Raw genomic sequence first — 18,699 nt, 5'->3', positions numbered from 1 at the left:
AACGCTGAGCCATGAATTATTATACAGAAAACAAATGTGCTGACAGCTGCAACAGCTTAATGCTAAGTTCAACATTGAAAACGCCATAGACATGCTAACGTGTTAGCATCGGTCCCGTTTTTAAGTTATAAAATACATCTATCAAGTGTTTCAGAAGACCATAACAGGTCAAATTAACATAAAAAGGTAAATATTACTCACAGACATATGCTCTTTGGGGTTTTAGTGGGGAAAAATTAAGATTAAGCGAAATAAAACACTGAATCAACAAAGTACCAGATCGAAGCACTGGTTCGATCTGTGAATCACTGCTTCATTTGGTTCAAGGTTCAAAGCAAAGGCGCTCTGCAGAAACGGTTGCTTTATATGGAAGAAACTAAACATTTGCGGTAAAACTGTTATTTAACAACTAATTGATGACTAAATTAGTTGACAACTATTTTAATAATCAATTAAATCGATTAGTTGTTTCAGCACTACTAAACACCTCTATCTGTCAGATCCCATTTGGGGTGTGTGTGTGTGTGTGTGGGGGGGGGGGGGGGGGGTGTCGCCTGTGCACCTGGACTAAACCATTGTACAACTGTGCAGGGGTGGGAAGGGCCCTCAGAGATCTTTCAATATTATTGTTAGAGCAGAATTATGTTTTGCAACATTTATACATTCATCCAAATTATATTCTTTTACAACAGGAATTGTATGTACATTAATAACATGCAACACAAAAATGTACTTAATGCCAGTTTTTTGTGGGCCCCCCGTGCTCTGGATCCTGGGTACATAGTACCCTTTACTCCCCCCACTCCGACGCCCGTGGAAGCAATGAATACAGCACTTGAGAAGCCAAGTGAAGAGTCAGTGTGTCTGGGTTTGCAATTTTCCTGATCAAGTCTAAAATCCAGGCTTTCAGTGCTTCCTGGTTGCATGTGTTTTTATGTGATGAAAGTGTTGAACTTGTAGAAACGTTCACTTATCTTGGCAGTGACATTCATATCTCTGAATCCTCTGCCTTTGAGATTGAGAAATGCCTGGGAAGAGTTTATGGAGTCATGAGGTTTCTGGACAGAGGTGTTTGGAGATACCCATACTTTTACAGGAGAATTGAGTCTAGTCGTTCTTACTGTGTGTTGTGCAGTGGCTCTTCTTCTGATCTTGTTTGGGGTTCCGCAGGGATCCGTTTTAGGCCCCCTGCTTTTTTCCCTTTATGTAGCACCCCTTGGGAATATACTGCAGCATTTTGGGATTGCCTTTCATTGCTATGCTGATGACACCCAGTTGTACATGCCGATAACTGCTGGTAATCTCATTCACATAAAATCTTTGGAAGATTGCCTTGCATCAGTGAGAAGTTGGATGTCTAGTAACTTCCTACTTTTAAATTCTGATAAGACTGAAGTGATGGTTCTTGGTCCAGCGAGGTATCGGCATCAATTTGATCAGCTAGCGCTTAGCTTAGGTTCGTGTGTTATACATCATATGGATAAAGTGAGGGATCTTGGGGTAATTTTTGATCCTATGTTGTCTTTTGACCTCCACATTAGATACATAACATGGACTGCTTTCTTCCATTTGCGAAATATAGCGAAGATTAGTCCCATCCTGTCTTTGGCTGATGCTGAGACTTTGATTCATGCATTTCTCTCTTCTAGATTGGACTATTGTCATGCTCTATTTTCTGGTTTACCGCAGTCCAGTATTAGGGGTCTTCAGCTGGTATTTGTGTCTTCTAGATTGGACTATTGTAATGCTCTATTTTCTGGTTTACCGCAGTCCAGGATTAGGGGTCTTCAACTGGTTCAAAATGCTGCTGCCAGACTTTTGACACAAAGCAGAAAGTTTGACCACATTACACCCGTTTTGGTGTCTTTACACTGGCTCCCAGTCGCTGCAAAATCGGATTTTAAGGTACTGTTATTAGTTTATAAGATTGTTCATGGACTTGCACCTCCCTATCTGGCTGACCTGGTAAGCCCCCATGTACCAGCTCGGGCCCTGCGTTCTCAGGGTGCAGGACGTCTATGTGTTCCCAGGGTGAATAAAAAGTCTGCTGTTCACAGAGCTTTCTCCTACCGTGCCCCAGCTCTGTGGAACGATCTCCCGGCACAAGTACGGCAGTCGGATACTAGAGACTTTTAAATCACGTTTAAAGACTCATTTGTTTTCCTTGTTTTATTATTAGTGTTATGTGTTTTTATTTTTGTATTATTTTATGGTTTTGTCTTTTTATTGTGTTTTTAAATTTTTATTCAGTTTTTTCTGTTTTTATTATGTTCTGTGAAGCACCTTGAGATGATTTCATCATGAATTGGTGCTATATAAATTAATAAATTTGATTTTGATTTGATCCAAGTCTTTAGGATCCTGGTGCTACCTGCCTTTCTGTGTGATTGTGAGACTTGGATGATAACCAGTGTCCTAAGGCGACAATTGGATGTCTTTAGTACGAGGTCTCTTCGGGTACTTCTGGAATGATGAGTCAATCAAATGATAGAGAGACACAGATGAGAAGGGTCACTTGTGTAGTGAGGGGAGCATCAGCTATAGCATGTGGTGGACTTCTCTGAAAGAAGGCGGCCTGCATTTCTATAGCGCATGTCCATCTACAACCCCTGGCAAAAATTATGGAATTACCGGCCTCGGAGGATGTTCATTCAGTTGTTTAATTTTGTAGAAAAAAGCAGATCACAGACATGACACAAAACTAAAGTCATTTCAAATGGCAACTTTCTGGCTTTAAGAAATACTATAAGAAATCAGGAAAATAAATTGTGGCAGTCAGTAATGGTTACTTTTTTAGACCAAGCAGAGGGAAAAAAAATATGGAATCACTCAATTCTGAGGAAAAAATTATGGAATCATGAAAAACAAAAGAACACTCCAACACATCACTAGTATTTTGTTGCACCACCTCTGGCTTTTATAACAGCTTGCAGTCTCTGAGGCATGGACTTAATGAGTGACAAACAGTACTCTTCATCAATCTGGCTCCAACTTTCTCTGATTGCTGTTGCCAAATCAGCTTTGCTAGTTGGAGCCTTGTCATGGACCATTTTCTTCAACTTCCACCAAAGATTTTCAATTGGATTAAGATCCGGACTATTTGCAGGCCATGACATTGACCCTATGTGTCTTTTTGCAAGGAATGTTTTCACAGTTTTTGCTCTATGGCAAGATGCATTATCATCTTGAAAAATGATTTCATCATCCCCAAACATCCTTTCAATTGATGGGATAAGAAAAGTGTCCAAAATATCAACGTAAACTTGTGCATTTATTGATGATGTAATGACAGCCATCTCCCCAGTGCCTTTACCTGACATGCAGCCCCATATCATCAATGGCTGTGGAAATTTACATGTTCTCTTCAGGCAGTCATCTTTATAAATGTCATTGGAACGGCACCAAACAAAAGTTCCAGCATCATCACCTTGCCCAATGCAGATTCAAGATTCATCACTGAATATGACTTTCATCCAGTCATCCACAGTCCATGATTGCTTTTCCTTAGCCCATTGTAACCTTGTTTTTTTCTGTTTAGGTGTTAATGATGGCTTTCGTTTAGCTTTTCTGTATGTAAATCCCATTTCCTTTAGGCGGTTTCTTACAGTTCGGTCACAGACGTTGACTCCAGTTTCCTCCCATTCGTTCCTCATTTGTTTTGTTGTGCATTTTCGATTTTTGAGACATATTGCTTTAAGTTTTCTGTCTTGACGCTTTGATGTCTTCCTTGGTCTACCAGTATGTTTGCCTTTAACAACCTTCCCATGTTGTTTGTATTTGGTCCAGAGTTTAGATACAGCTGACTGTGAACAACCAACATCTTTTGCAACATTGCGTGATGATTTACCCTCTTTTAAGAGTTTGATAATCCTCTCCTTTGTTTCAATTGACATCTCTCGTGTTGGAGCCATGATTCATGTCAGTCCACTTGGTGTAACAGCTCTCCTTTTTAGATGCAGACTGACGAGCAGATCTGATTTGATGCAGGTGTTAGTTTTGGGGATGAAAATTTACAGGGTGATTCCATAATTTATTCCTCAGAATTGAGTGAGTCCATATTTTTTTCCCTCTGCTTGGTCTAAAAAAGTAACCGTTGCTGACTGCCACAATTTTTTTTTTCCTGATTTCTTATAGTGTTTCTTAAAGCCAGAAAGTTGCCATTTGAAATGACTTTAGTTTTGTGTCATGTCTGTGATCTGCTTTTTTTCTACAAAATTAAACAACTGAATGAACATCCTCTGAGGCCGGTGATTCCATAATTATTGCCAGGAGTTGTAGTACATAGGTGTCAAACTGATTCCAGAAAGAGCCAAGAGGGTGCCGGTTTTCTTTGTAACCACCAACTCCAGCAGGTGATTTCACTGATGAACATCACTTTGAGCAGATGGGAAGAGTTCATCAGTCATCATCATCATCAAAACATCATCAAAAGAATTCAAGATGTGTCCAAGTGGGAGCAAATACAACTAAGGCAAATAAAATAGAATAAAATAGAGCCTTTATTGTCATTGTACATACATATATACATACAACGAAATTTGTCCTCTGCATTTAACCCATCCTAATTACAGTTGGACACAATCCAACCACGAGAAGCAGTGGGCAGCCACAGTCCAGCGCCAGATGTGGAGACGCTGCCTTGGTCAGGGCAGAGAAAGGAACAGACCCTAAATAAGCTTGTTTTTGATAAGTCCCAAAATGGAACCTCGGATCACACCACAGAACAGAATGGCAGAAGAAAGCGTATATTTAGCTGCAGCAACTGAGAAACTCCTGTTAGAGAGAGAGGATAAAAAAAAAAAATCTTGGGCTGACCCAGAGATGCCCACCCGTGCCCTTCATCTCTCAATTAAAACACCCTAATCAGCTGTGTCAAAAGCCGCAGACAGATCCAAAAGTACCTGTACCAAATATTCACCTGCAACTCTGTGCATTAATATATCATTCGAAACTCGAAGTGCTGTTTCAGTAGAGTACAAGTGATGGAACCCAGGTTGAAATTTGTCAAGAATATTGTGTTCAGCTAAAACCTCTTTCAGCTGTTTGGCCACCAGTTTTTCTAAAATTTTGAAGATAAAAGGCTATTTTAAAATCTAAAATTCTGAGGAAGAGAAGGGTCAGCATTAGACTTTTGTAAAAGCGAGTGAATGACAGCATGTTTAAAATGCTGAGGGACACTGCCAGAAATCAGTGATCTGTTGATTACTGATTAAGCACACAGTGCAGTGGTGTGGATAACCTTTTTGAATAATGATGTGGGGATTATATCAAGTGGGCAGGAGACCAGACTCAACCAGACTGATGGGCTCTTTCAATGATATTGGTGTGAAACTGTCCAGTCCTGATGGCTGGGTGAGACATGGGACATGCGTGGACCACGTGGGTGGTATATTAAAACACAGTTTAAAGGATTGTGTGGCTGGAGAAGCCCAAGGGATAGCCTATCAGTGGAACATTGTTTTTCTAGCTCAATGCTGACTAGATAGAGCTTTTGATTGTTGGTCCAGAAAGCACAGTCCCTATGGTGAAGCAGTATTGGGCCTCTTTCATCTGCCACCCAATACAACCTGTTTCATTTAGGGGTTATTTTTGATTAGTGTCATACTCATATTAAGCAGATGACCTGTACTTTTTTTCCAACCTAAGAAATTTCAGTAAACTGAGATCTGTGAGGGGAGGTGATGGTCTAGTGGTTAAGGTGTTGGGCTTGAGTCCAGAAGATCATGGGTTTAAATCCCTGCCTGACTGGAAAATCACTAAGGGCCCTTGGGCAAGGCCTTTAATCCCCTATTGCTCCCGGTGTGTAGTGAGCGCCTTGTATGGCAGCACCCTGACATCGTGAATGTGAGGCATTATTGTAAAGCGCTTTGAGCGTCTGATACAGATGGAAAAGCACTATATAAATGCAGTCCATTTACCATTTACTATTTATCTATATTTTAAAATGCATAGCAAGATATCCTCATACATGCACTTATCCCACATGATTGTAATGCACTTTTTCCCCCTCACTTAAGTCTGACCCGGATCACCTGCAGGCACCTCAGAGTGCAGCTCCAAGACTACTTACTAGTTCAAATAGATGGTTTCACATCACACCTTTACTCATTTCTTTTACAAGCTCTCTGTTGCATATAAGATTCAGTTCCTCACTCCCACCTTTAGACTGCATGGGTTCAAAGGCTGGAGACCTTGACCTACTTTCCAAGGTCACCAATGGTCACAACTGCCAAATCCTTTGCCGCAACGTAGCTCAGCACCTATTGCTCACAGAAACGTCATATTTGGTGGGTACATGCCTTGGAGGAGTACTTCGCATGGGTTTGAAGGGTGGTGATCTTGACCTACTTTTCAAGGTCACCAGTGGTCACAATTGTCAAATCCTTCGCCTGAAATTTGTTCGCCGCAATGTACCTTGGCACCTATTGCTCGCAGAAACTTCATATTTGGTGGGTACATGCCTTAGAGGAGTACTTCACATGGGTTTGAAGTCCAGTGACCTTGACCTACTTTTAAAAAATTATCAGTACTTGCATTTGTTCGAAGGCTACCGACTTTTTATGGTCACTGTTGGCCACATCCTCTAAATAAATATAATGTCAATCTCCAATTTTTCCACTGTGTATCCCAGTTTACATTAAACACATGAGGGTTCAACCAAATACCTACACCACACATGTACATATTACTGCACTTTACATAGAAAATAGTACCGCGTGCGGGGCATTTCGTGACGAATGTTTCTAGTTCTGTTCTACCTGTGTTGGTGACCTTTGTGACATGTCTATAAAAGAGCTACATAAATAAAACTAACCTACTAGCTTATTAGCAGTGTAGGTAGCTCAGTGGACATAAGGAGCTGGCCTGACAATATATAGACAGGGTTCAAATTCCATTTGTGCTACTTGTGTGTGTGCTTGGACAAGAAACTTAATTCACATTGTTTCTGTCCTCTCAGCTGTAAAATTGGTGCCAGCTTTTGCTGGGAAGTAACCTGCAATAAACTGGTGTCCTGTGCAGGTTGAGTCTGTCTCTTGTTGCCTTCATGCCATGGAAACAGCACAAGACCAATGGGGATTAGGGCCTTTAAGCGCATACTTGCTATAAGCTTATAAGAGACACCTTGGTGTGAATACTATGCTTTACTTCTTCATGTGTTACACAAGCAGCAAGCTTCGATGGCCTCAGATGAAACCTGACCCAAAAAGAAAAAGTTGCAGTTCCTTAATTGGTTGCTTGAGGCTGGCTTCGAAAGGGAGCACATTCACATAGGAGTCTGTGTTAAAATGTTCAACTTTAGAGCAGAAATAAGCATGTTTACAGTCTGGTACAATTATTATTATTGTTATTATTATTGTTATTATTATTATATGGTATTATTCCAGGGCCCAGTTTCATACAGCAGTCTAATATTTTAGTCTACTAAACTTACTTAGTTGACTAAGTAAGGTTAGTCACCCAACATTAGCCATCTAATCTCTGTTTCACATTGATGGCTAAACTTTAGATTAGCCATCTAACGTTAGTCAACAATTTTCACTGGCATAGCAGCCTCGTGAGTGCCGTTGCCAACACATGCCTCTAATGCACAAGAGTTTGGCTTACTTAAGGGTTGGTTGTCTGCTAAAACACATCACATTAGTCGACAGATTAGTCAACTGAGTTTAGTTGACTAAACAAGATTAGACTGCATTATGAAACTGGGCCCAGGTCTTTGTAATAAAATATTCCAAACAAGAGCCTCCACAACAGCTCGCATCCGCATCAAGCAGACTATGGGTTACAGTTGGATGCCACGAGAGGTCGAGACACTCGGCTGAGCTGCTGTCTCCCAAAGCGATTATGCCCCCAAATTTACAGAAATGTATGACTTAAAGCATCCTAAACTAAGAAGTTAGAAAAAAATTCACCCTGTACAGTTGTCATGGAGGAGGAAACCATCTACAGAGAACAAAACTGTTTTTTTTTTTTTGTTTTTTTTGTACCAAGCTGTAAACATGTTTATTTCTGCTTTAAATTTGGAAACTTGAACATGGACTCATATGGGAATGTGCTCAGTTTTGTGGCCAGTCAAGGATCTGCAACTTTTCTTCTTCCATCACACTCCACCAAAGCCAGAGTCAGCGCTGCTGCTGCCAACATGGCAACACCCAGACATGGGCTTCATATAGAAAACCTGCAGATGACATCATGCAGGCTTTGTCCAGTATATACGCAGTCTATGGTGCTGCTTTATGATTGAGATACTGTTATTCTTCCCTGCATTATCTTCAAATTCCTTTCATCATGGATGATAGCAAAAGTTTCAGGAATATGACGATGCCACAACTGAAAAAATGAATGAACACTGCATGTACGTATGTGTTCTCACTCTTTCTGACCGCAGTATGGATTATATCGCAGCCAAATGTGGACTTAGGGCTAAATGCAAAACAATGGTCAAATAATAGTGTGGCTCCCATGCTGGTTTGTAGGTATGTGATATAGAGAATTGGTGTAGTTTTTCATTTGTACACCTACGCAGTGTAGTTGAAATTAAACAATTAAGATTTAGGTGTAGTATAGCTTTTTCACTTTATTTCAACTTTATTTCAGGTTTTAATAAAAAAAAAAAAAAAAAAAAAAAAAATCACCTTTACCAATAAAGAATGACAAGCCATCAGTCTTTGGGTACATTTTTTTTTTTTTATTTGATCTTTATTTAACCAGGTTAGTCCCATTGAGATCAAGACCTCTTTTGCAAGGGACACCTATGCAGTTCTAAAGTTTCCAATTCACCATTTGTGTACATCAAAGAAAAATGTAATAATTGTGTCACTGCCCATCTGACTGTATGTGGTCAGCATATTTTCATTTAGTATTAAGCAGAATTGGAGCTTTAGTTTTTGTCTTTGTTTCAAAGCATTTCTTCTGCTTGTGCTCCATTGTCAACCCTTTAGGAACCAGGTGTGCTACTGACTTTGCTGAAGTTCCTTCCATCCTCATGGAATACTTTGCCACTGACTATCGAATCGTCAGCAAGTTTGCACGTCATTATGAAACTGGCCAGGTATGCAAAAAAGAGTGACCTGGAGTGTGGATGCCCTCAAATGTGCCTTAATTATAGCAAGATAAATGGCATAATTTTATTTAGCAAGTTAAAGCACATGTATTCAAGAAGGAGACAAGAGGAACATTAATAAAGACCAAAAGCTATGCCATGTCTCTAGAAAAGGAGAACCGCTAGTGCAACACAGAAGTCTGTGGAAAATTTTATAAAGGTGCAAAACACAAAAAAGCAGCTAATGTTTCAATGTAAAGATTACATCTTCATCAGAGTCCTTGAAAAATATGGATCGTGCAGCCTTAAATACTGATCAAGAACAGGTGTCATTGTGCGTAAAGGGGCGGTAACCACCCATCAATCAAGGCGCTGCACTCAATTTATAATTAGAAACAAGTCTCTGTTTGGGTTTGAAGCTATGTCAGAGTGTCAGTCACCCTTTCTTTGATTTTTCTTGTGTCAGATAAGGTTGTATGTAGTTAATATGTGGATGTTTACTGTAGAGCAACTGCACTTCTTGTTCACCCAAGTGATTTCTTCACTTTTTCAGACATTAGAGTGCTAAAGCTGAAGAAAACACTTGGATGAGTGGTGAAACAGTTTGAAGAGCAACAAAAAATCCATTTGCTGTAGAGTAAATTTATAGACTTTTATTATCATCAAGTTGGACATTTTGAGTTACAACTGGTTAAGTGCAGTTTTGCGCTTTACCAACCTTTTTCTTTATGCTGTTTTTGGTTGTCTCTTCAGCCTCTGCCTGAAAGTATGGTATCCCGCTTGACTGAGTCGAAAAAAGTGTGCGGAGCAGCAGACACCCAGTTACAGGTACACATAACATGTTCAGCCCTGGTCAGAATTATTGCCACCCCTGGATTTTAAGCTCACAACTAATAAATATTTTCACAAATAAAGGCAAATGAACCAGTTGTCTTTAATTAGAATATTTATTAAAATGTTTAGCATTGCTTAATGACAATAATAAACCAAAACTCTTTCATATACCATATGTTTGGGACTCTGTTGCACTGGCAAATTAGTCATGAAGAGGGTAAACGTATACATCACATTTATGTTTGAAACATGGTGTTACAGCATCATGCAACAGGAAGGCCTGCCAGCAAATTCAGTATAAAATTCAGAGGTTAAAGTGTTAAATGCTGGGCATTTATTGGCTTTTAGGTGATCAGTGGCAAACAGGATTTCACAAAAATCACAAAAGCCTTTTTGGTCATTTTTGATTCCTTTTCTTTTTCCATAAGATGTTCTTTAAAAAGAGTCATGAAAATTTTCTGTTAAGTGTTGAACAGAAATGAGTGATCTTACGGGAATCATCAGTATTGCAAATGATCTGCTCTGTGTCAGCCTGATCCCATCCGATCTCAGAAGCTAGGCAGTGCGGTACCGAGTTAGTACTTGGATGGGAGACCTCTTTGGAACACCAACAGCTGTGTGTGTTTCTCCAGGTTACGCTGGAGTTGGGTCAGGAAGGGCATCCAGCGTAAAACTAGTGCCAAATACGAATGCGGGTCGTATCCGAACAAAATGGGAGCAGCCGAATGATCGTCAACGACAACAGCAACAACATGGGAATCATCAGTATTGACTCCACTGATACTAAGTTTTTGAAATCACAAAGGCATCCATCAAAAATAAGAGGTATCCGTTCCTCATGCCTACTTACAGATGAGGATAAAAATATTAGCCCCTTATGAAATTGAACATTTTCTTCAAAAATTTCCAAGTGCTTTCTGAACAGAGCAAAGGATTTTCAGCACAGCATTTCTAAACATACATCCATTTTGCTTACTCCACCTGCTCACTCCAGTTAAGGGTTACAGGGTGGCTGGAGTCTATCCCAACAGTCATAGGGCATGAGGTGGGGTACACCCTGGACAGGACACCAGTCTGTCGCAGAGCCACACATAGACAAACACATTCATACCTGCGGTCAATTTAAAAGAGGAACAGAAATGCCCACAGATTATTTGAGTAAGCACAAAAATTCATTCTTTTGATAGTTCAAGAAACACTAAAAACATCTATGAAAACCTTGTTTTAGTCGTGGTCGACCGGCTGCCGCCATTGATGCAGGTCAGACGGGTGATGTCACTGGTTGGGGGGAAGATGAGCCTCGTTCTGAGATTCCCTGCCAGAGGCACCAACAAAGAGGTTATATATGACTACTAGAGTCCGCACTCCCAATGATGCCCACTAAACGCGAACGTCCCTTCATGGACAGTGACATGACACCTCCTAACTGGGCAAAATGTTGACAAAGTTCCCGGATGTTAATGTATTTTCAGTGGGATTTGCAACTGAACACACTCAGAAAAACACTTACAAAATACGTGTTAAAACGCCATTCTGACCTGGATATTGAGCCAGTAAAATTAATTAACATTAAATCAGAATCAGAATCGCCTTTATTGTCATTGTAATTTGCATTCAACGAGATTTGATTGCAACTCCAAAAAGGTGCTTTCTGTGGTGCGAGTAATTTTTAGCCAAATAAGAATAGTGAAATTTAATGGTAAATTATTCAGAGTATATGTACAACTAAGTAAAATGTAAAACGAGATTATATACAACTGTGGAATCATATTGCACGGGAAAATTACACATGGTTTACAAATATTGCACAAGAAACTTGAAAGGTGCGGATTAGAGTGATTTGTTATTGTTCAGTGCAGCGATCACTCTGGGGAGAAAGCTGTCCCTGAGTCTGTTTGTCCTAGTTTTGATTGACCTATACCATTGGCCGTAGGGTAGTAGGTCAAACAGGTGGTTGCTGGGGTGGGATGTGTCTTTGCTGATGCTGGCAGCTCTGCTGAGGTAGCGAGAGCTGGCAATGTCTTCGAGGCTGGACAGAGAGCAGCCAGTGATCCCCTGGGCCCTTTTGATCACCCTCTGAGCGCTCTCCTGTCTGCTGCTGAGCACCCCCCGTACCACGCTGTGATGCAGTATGTCAGGATGCTCTCGATGGTGGCTCTGTAGAACAACACCAGCAGCTGTTAAGCTGCGCTGCTAGGCTGAACCGAGCTGCTGTTTTCAGCATAGCGCAGCTCCTAAAACCATTATGATATATATATATATATATATATATATATATATATATATAAAATATCTTTCCACAATTATCCTTTATTGACCAAGTTTCATTCATGAAGTCAGTGGTGTGTGTGCACATCTCTGTGTGAGTGGTGTGTGTAAAGCGCCGGTCACAGCCCACCATGCATTTTTTTTTTCGCCATACGTTTTCTGCGGATGCCATGGCCACTACATTTTTGTGAAAACGTACGAAGGCAGTAGAAAGAGGAGGGAGGGAGTACGTTCAACGCACATCTCTAGGAGTGTAACAATAAAAAGAGTTGACATACGGAGCAGATGATTCATACTGAAGCATTTAATGGTTTCATTGCTTCGACACTTAAACGAAACCGATTCGACACCGCTCTGTGACTTTGCGCTCTGCTGAAAGTGAAGCGAAATGAAACAATGCTTCACAAGAGTCTAACTTGGCTAATGCGAGCTTCAGTTATCAGTTTGTGAAAAGTCACACAAGGTGTGAAGCACTGATAGAGGAATATATTGACTACACACTTGATTACCAGCTTTTTAAATTTCAACTTAATTCTAATTTATATATGTGTATCACAATCTTCAAGATCTGATACCTACAGTTTAATTCCATAGTATGTGGTGAGGAGCCTACTGCCTCTGTACAGATTTGGTTAATTCAATAGTAATTGAATGAAAATGTGCTGCTTTGAATCCGTACTGAGGCAGTACTCACAACATGCGTCATCTGTACTGCTGGTGAATCCGCAGCCTGACCACAGCGAAAGTTATGCATGCACTAAAACCTCTACGGCATGTCTGCATGCTCCTAAATTCGTACTGAGGCAGTACTTACGACGTACGGATCTCCAAATTTAGCCCACGTTTTTGCAAGTAGACTGCACGCACGTGCAAGTATGGCGGGTTGTGACCACGGCTTAAGTGTCGTCCGACACAGGCACGGGCAGGAAACATACACCTGTTTATCAACCAAATGTCACAGACAAAGTGACAAGAATAATTAAAACCACTTACTTATGGATGAAATATTGTCTCCCTTGTCCTCCGTTTGTGGTTTTTCCAACATGTGCAGCTTTCCGGCATATTCCACTTGTTTCTTGACAAGACTAATAGAACTTCAATGAGCGAGCTCAGTAAACTGCACTCGTCCCCGACAGAGGAGACCCCAACCAGTAACGTCAACTGGAAGTGCCCTCCACTGACTTCAGCCAATGGCGATTTACATGTTAATTTAGCGGCAAACTTGATTCAAATAATATTATCTACCCTGCGCTCAAACAGTAAGTAAGTGTATGAATAACACTTAATTTTTACCAAGGAATGCACAAACAAATTCTCAAAAAGCATTTCTGTTCCCTTTTAAAGTTTCCAGTTCACCCTAACCTGCATGTCTTTGGATGTGGGAGGAAGCCAGAGCACCCGGAGAACGTGCAAACTCCTTCTTACTGTGAGGCAACAATGCTAATAGGCGATGGGCAAGGACCTGGATTTTGGGCCCAAGTGGGGGGGACGATGTCTCACTGTGATATTTTGGTAGCTGTATGTCCGTAGTTGTGGAAAATGTATGATAGCAATGCCAGAGCGGCAGCTTTCAGTGTGATATTGCAGGAAGATCAAGACCACTCTTAAACATGCATTAAAATTAAGATATGACACGACCCTCAGATAAACCTCACAAAAACACACATTCGCTATGTTTTTGACACTTATTGAGGACAAATAACCAAATAAATGTGTTTTTTTTTTAGATAAAATGGTAAATACTTAAGCTAAATATGGTAGTTATTCCAGGGGGGGATTGAACTTTAAAAAATAATAGGTAGCATTCTGGCCCACTACCTAAAACCATTAAGCCACCATGCTGCCTGTGTTCACATTCTCGGCATTACATCGCTGTTCCCGGTGGATGTTAGACTCTGCCAGGGCTGCTCCTTGTCACCAATCCTGCTTTGTGATGTTCATGGATGAGATTTCAGAGCGCCTCATTTTTTTTTCTATATATGTATTTATTTTCTTATTCGGTGTTTATGTGTAACACTGATTCAGTTTCTGATTTATTCTGGGCAGATTTTCTATGCAGTCTTGGACCAGGTTTATCACAGCAAGCCTCAGAACCGTTCCACCACAGATATCCTGAAGGAGATGCAGCAGAAATTCTACGGCTTACCTTATGCTCTCAACACGGTACGTTCCTAAGTGTCTGTGCATTGTTTATTTTCTCTGTCAGTGAGCATTTTCATTTGATCATCTTAAATTCAGTCTCGTAGGTTGATAAATTGATGAAAAGTAGTTCTCTAAAGACTATCTTCTCATCTCTCAACTGCGCTTTCTTGATTAGTTCTATTTCCACCTTTTTCTCTCTCTCGCTGTGGTTCCATTTCTTTTACCTGACACAGCAGCATTATAATTTTATTTTATTTTGTTTTATTTTGCGACCCTGCTAAAATAACAAAGCAGAGCTACACGAATGAGCTCTCCCTGCGGGAAATATTTGAGAAGCTTCCTCCTGGTCCTTCAGTGACCAAAGCTCAGGATTTCCCCACTTTTGCAGCTGCAGGTGATGGGCGGAAGCCAGGAGAGAACAGAGAATAAAAAACACAGTCATAATTTAACTAGGATGGCCTTCATAGAGCATTAAATCTGGCCTGTAATTATGTGGGGTGCCATCAGGAATACAGATTTCAGTCCTGATCTATACTCTCCTAAATTTCGGTAGCCTTGCCAGCGTTTCCTGTCGCAGGAGTCCTCCCACTCTTCTGTTCATGCCCCGCTTTGTAACTGCCTCCTCAGAGACTGAGGTTTATGTTATACGGTTTCCCACAGTCGAGTCATTTCTCATAAACCTTTCAAACCACACTGAAATCTCTACCAGACGTTTTTGCCTCTGTGCCCACAGTGGGATTGTTTTCACAGTGCGATCGTTTTCCTCACCTGAACCTTCCTGAAATGGAGCGTGATTGTGGTGTGGATGGTTGAGTTTGGAGGATGGAATCACCACTGGATCAGAGGAAGTGAAAACAGATTTGTTTAGATCCCTCAGTGACAGAGTCCACTTATGTAAATGTTTTCATTTAAAAAACAAAAACCTCCACTTCTCTTCATAGAAACATGGCTTAGGGAAAGTTTCCACAGTAAAGTGAACATTTGAGTGGTTAATATGTTACGGAGCGCCTCAGATTATAAACATTATGGTGATGGTGATGTGTGTAGTTTATACAGCGGTGCTATCAGTTCCTGCAGTTTGCAGACAGACAGTCTCAGCTCTGGGTAACACAGAACACATGCCCACCCTTAAACTGGAGATAATATTTGGAAATAAGTTCCAACAAGCCACAGATTCTGCTGGATGTGTTGACACTTTTTTTTTTTTTTTTTTAAAGAATCTGTGATCCTGGGCCTGGATGCTTTTGGTCTAGTGTTGTAAGAGACCAATCAGACCATAGTTGATTCATGATCTGTAACCCCCCCCCAATTGGTTTGGCACACACATGAGCCACTGATAAATTACCAAAGTTTAAATAATAGTGTAACTTACAAATTTATAGTCACATTGATTTGTTTTTAAATTAATAATTGCAGAAATGTCAATACAAAGTTGCATTGAGGTCAGCGCAAGTTGTTTGTTCCGGTGAATGGAGCACGTTGAAAGCAGAGATCCTCTGCCGCTTTACTCAAAGCAGCCTGGTGCAGGCTAGATGGACATCAGGGTCCAAGCACAGAAAAAATCTCTCAAAAATTACCAAGCGTTGGAAAGTCCCAAACATCATAGCACACAGTGCATCAAAATTTCTCATACCAAATTTGTTTTTATTATAAATCCTACCACCATAATTCTTGAAACCACATAAAATGATTTGAGATCAAAGCATTTTGCCGCAAGCTTCTAATTAAAATAGATCAGAACAGCTCGAGGCTTTTTTCCTCCAGCCCTTTTCTCGGTGAAAGAAACTTTGTTTTAGGCATCAAGAAGACTCTGCGTAGTTTGTTTTGGATGGTGATCAGTATGTTCAACACTTTCTTTCATATGAATTGGGTTGTTACTGGCTAAAACATATTGCTAACTCAGCTGACCTGTGACCCTTATCAGTGCTGGGGTTTGGCTGATAAAGCAAGCTGCTAAAGTTTGCCTGCAAATTTTCAAGCCGTAACTCTTTTCTGAAGTGTTATTTACAATTGTGATGTCACTGTTGCCCAGATGAGTCTCATCAAGTCGACACTTTGAATGGCGCCTGTTTGGCGCCATTAGATCACACTGATTAGCTCAGATCACAGCAAAGTTTAAACGTTTGATAGATCTTATCATGAAGATAATTTAAAATTGTAAATGTATTATTAATTGGTGAGGAATTTTGTTTGTAAAGTTTAACTTTTGTCACGCTCTGCCGCTATGATGTGTACATATATTACAGAAGTTCACAATGCTAAGTTTTTATGATAATGTATCCATGATTTGGGAGTTCTGTTTTGAACTTTGCACCATTATTGATCTCATTTAAACCTCACATTCTGTGATTAAATATCAATATACAGAAGCGATCTAAGAGTGCCACACTCAGTATAATCCAAAACTAATTTTTGAAGTAGTTTTGAATTGCAATAAGCAGCTATGACTGCTTATTGCAGCCTCACCACACACATTGTTTCAGGAAAAGTCATTACACAGTACATTTTGCCAAAATTAAGACTTGGTGTCAATGGATAATTGTATGCTTTCATTAAGTGTATTTTTTATGTGAGAGCCAGAAGTCTGTCATCATTTCTCCCCACAGTGAGCTGTCACATTCAGCCTGATGTAATAAAACCTGTTAAACGGCAGATTGTTTGGACATTCTGTCCTAGCACAGTAATCATAATTTGGCTGTATTTTGATTTTCTGTATAGGCGTGGCAGCTGAGATTCAACCATTTGATTGGCTATGGGGCTAAATACTACTCCTATCTCATGTCTCGTGCTGTAGCCTCAATGGTCTGGAAGCAGTGTTTCAGTGAGGATCCTTTCAACAGGTGAGACAGCTTCACTGAAATAGCTACTGTTTTGAGATTTATACCTGAGACATGTTCACACTGAGCACTTTCATTTCATTACAATAATTGGTACATTGTTTATTATTTTTATATGATCAGAAGCATTGCTGGTAGCTTTCATTATATTGTTTTACAGTGTATCCAGAAAGTATTCACAGCACTTCACTTTTCCCACATTTTATGTTACAACCTTATTCCAAAATGGAGTAAATTCATTTTTCTCCCTTGATATTCTACTCATGACACCCCATAATGACAACATGAAAAAAGGGTTTTTAAAGTTTTTGCAAATTTATTAAAAATAAAAAACTAAGAAATCACATTTACATAAGTATTCACTCCCTTCGCTCAATACTTTGTTGATACACCTTTGGTAGCAATTACAGCCTCAAGTCTTTTTGAATATGATGCCACAGCTTTGGTGCACTTATCTTTGGGCACACCTATCTTTTAGAAGGGCAGCCAGCTCTAGGAAGAGTTCTGGTGGATCCAAACGTCTTCCATGTATGGATGATGGAGGCCACTGTGCTCACTGGGACCTTCAGCAGTTTCTTTACCCTTCCCTAGATTTGTGCCCTGAGACAATCCTGTCTTGGAGGTCTACAGACAATTCCTTTGACTTCATGCTTGGTTTGTCCTCTGACATGCATTGTCAACTATGGAACAGGTGTGTCTGCCTTTCCAAATCATGTCCAATCAACTGAATTTATCTCAGGTGGACTACAGTTAAGCTGTAGAAACATCAGTGGTAGAAATGATCAGTGGAAACACAATGCACCTGAGTTCAAGTTTGAGTTTCATGGCAAAAGCTGTGAGTACTTATGTACATGTGATGTCTTAATTTGTTTGTTTTTTAATAAATTTGCAAAAATCTAAAAAAAAAAAAAAAAGTAGTCTTTTTCACATAGTCATTATGGGGTATTGTGTGTAGAACTTTGTGGGAAAAAAAAAATTAGTTTCATCCATTTTGGAATAAGGCTGTAACATAAAATGTGGAAAAAGTGAAGCCCTGTGAATACTTTCTGGATGGATTGTATAATGTGCAGTGCATCATTATTATTATTATTATTATTGTTCATTTTCTTTCACTTATCTGGGTCGCAATGGCAGTTGACCAAGCAACATATCCCTGTTGTTGTTGTTGTTATTATTGGGGTGGGGGTTGAGGTATATGAGGCACCATGTAAAGCCTCGGTCCCACCGAATGACGGCTGAAGAAGGAGCCACGCATGGGTGTGAGGTGATTATTTGAAGAATGACCCACGTTTTGATCTATCATGTATCCACTATGAAGGTGCCACTATGTGCCTCTCTGTACCCCGCATGTGCCGTGTAGCAGCCTCTAGTGAGCCACGACCGACCTGTCATTACAGCCTCGAATGGCTCGCATCAGCCACACTAATCCACGTAGTGCCATGATAGCGCCATGATAACGCTATGTTGGTGCACGTTTAGGCATGAGTTTGGTCCAGACCTCCAGCACTCCCACACCTGGTCCCTTCAAAGTGTGGGTTTTCAATTCACAGATTCACAGCAGCATTTAAAGATGTCCCT

The 18,699-nt window shown here is 40.3% G+C and overlaps 1 protein-coding gene across 2 annotated transcripts in view; it reads left to right on the top strand.

Moving 5' to 3' along the window:
* Positions 1–18,699, top strand: part of LOC117508329 (mitochondrial intermediate peptidase-like) — a 131,715-nt gene that overhangs the window by 51,012 nt on the left and 62,004 nt on the right. For both annotated transcript variants that reach the window (XR_004560054.1, XM_034168066.1), the window contains exons 14-17: positions 8,940–9,049; positions 9,794–9,868; positions 14,189–14,305; positions 17,003–17,124. Coding sequence is in view for 1 of the 2 variants with exons in the window: in XM_034168066.1 (XP_034023957.1) it covers positions 8,940–9,049; positions 9,794–9,868; positions 14,189–14,305; positions 17,003–17,124 (424 nt within the window). In the remaining variant the exon portion in view is untranslated. The remainder of the gene's footprint in view (positions 1–8,939; positions 9,050–9,793; positions 9,869–14,188; positions 14,306–17,002; positions 17,125–18,699) is intronic.

This window comes from Thalassophryne amazonica, chromosome 4, assembly GCF_902500255.1.
Source record: "Thalassophryne amazonica chromosome 4, fThaAma1.1, whole genome shotgun sequence".
NCBI classification, from domain to species: Eukaryota; Metazoa; Chordata; class Actinopteri; order Batrachoidiformes; family Batrachoididae; genus Thalassophryne; species Thalassophryne amazonica.
This window is presented reverse-complemented; position numbering and strand designations above follow the sequence as displayed.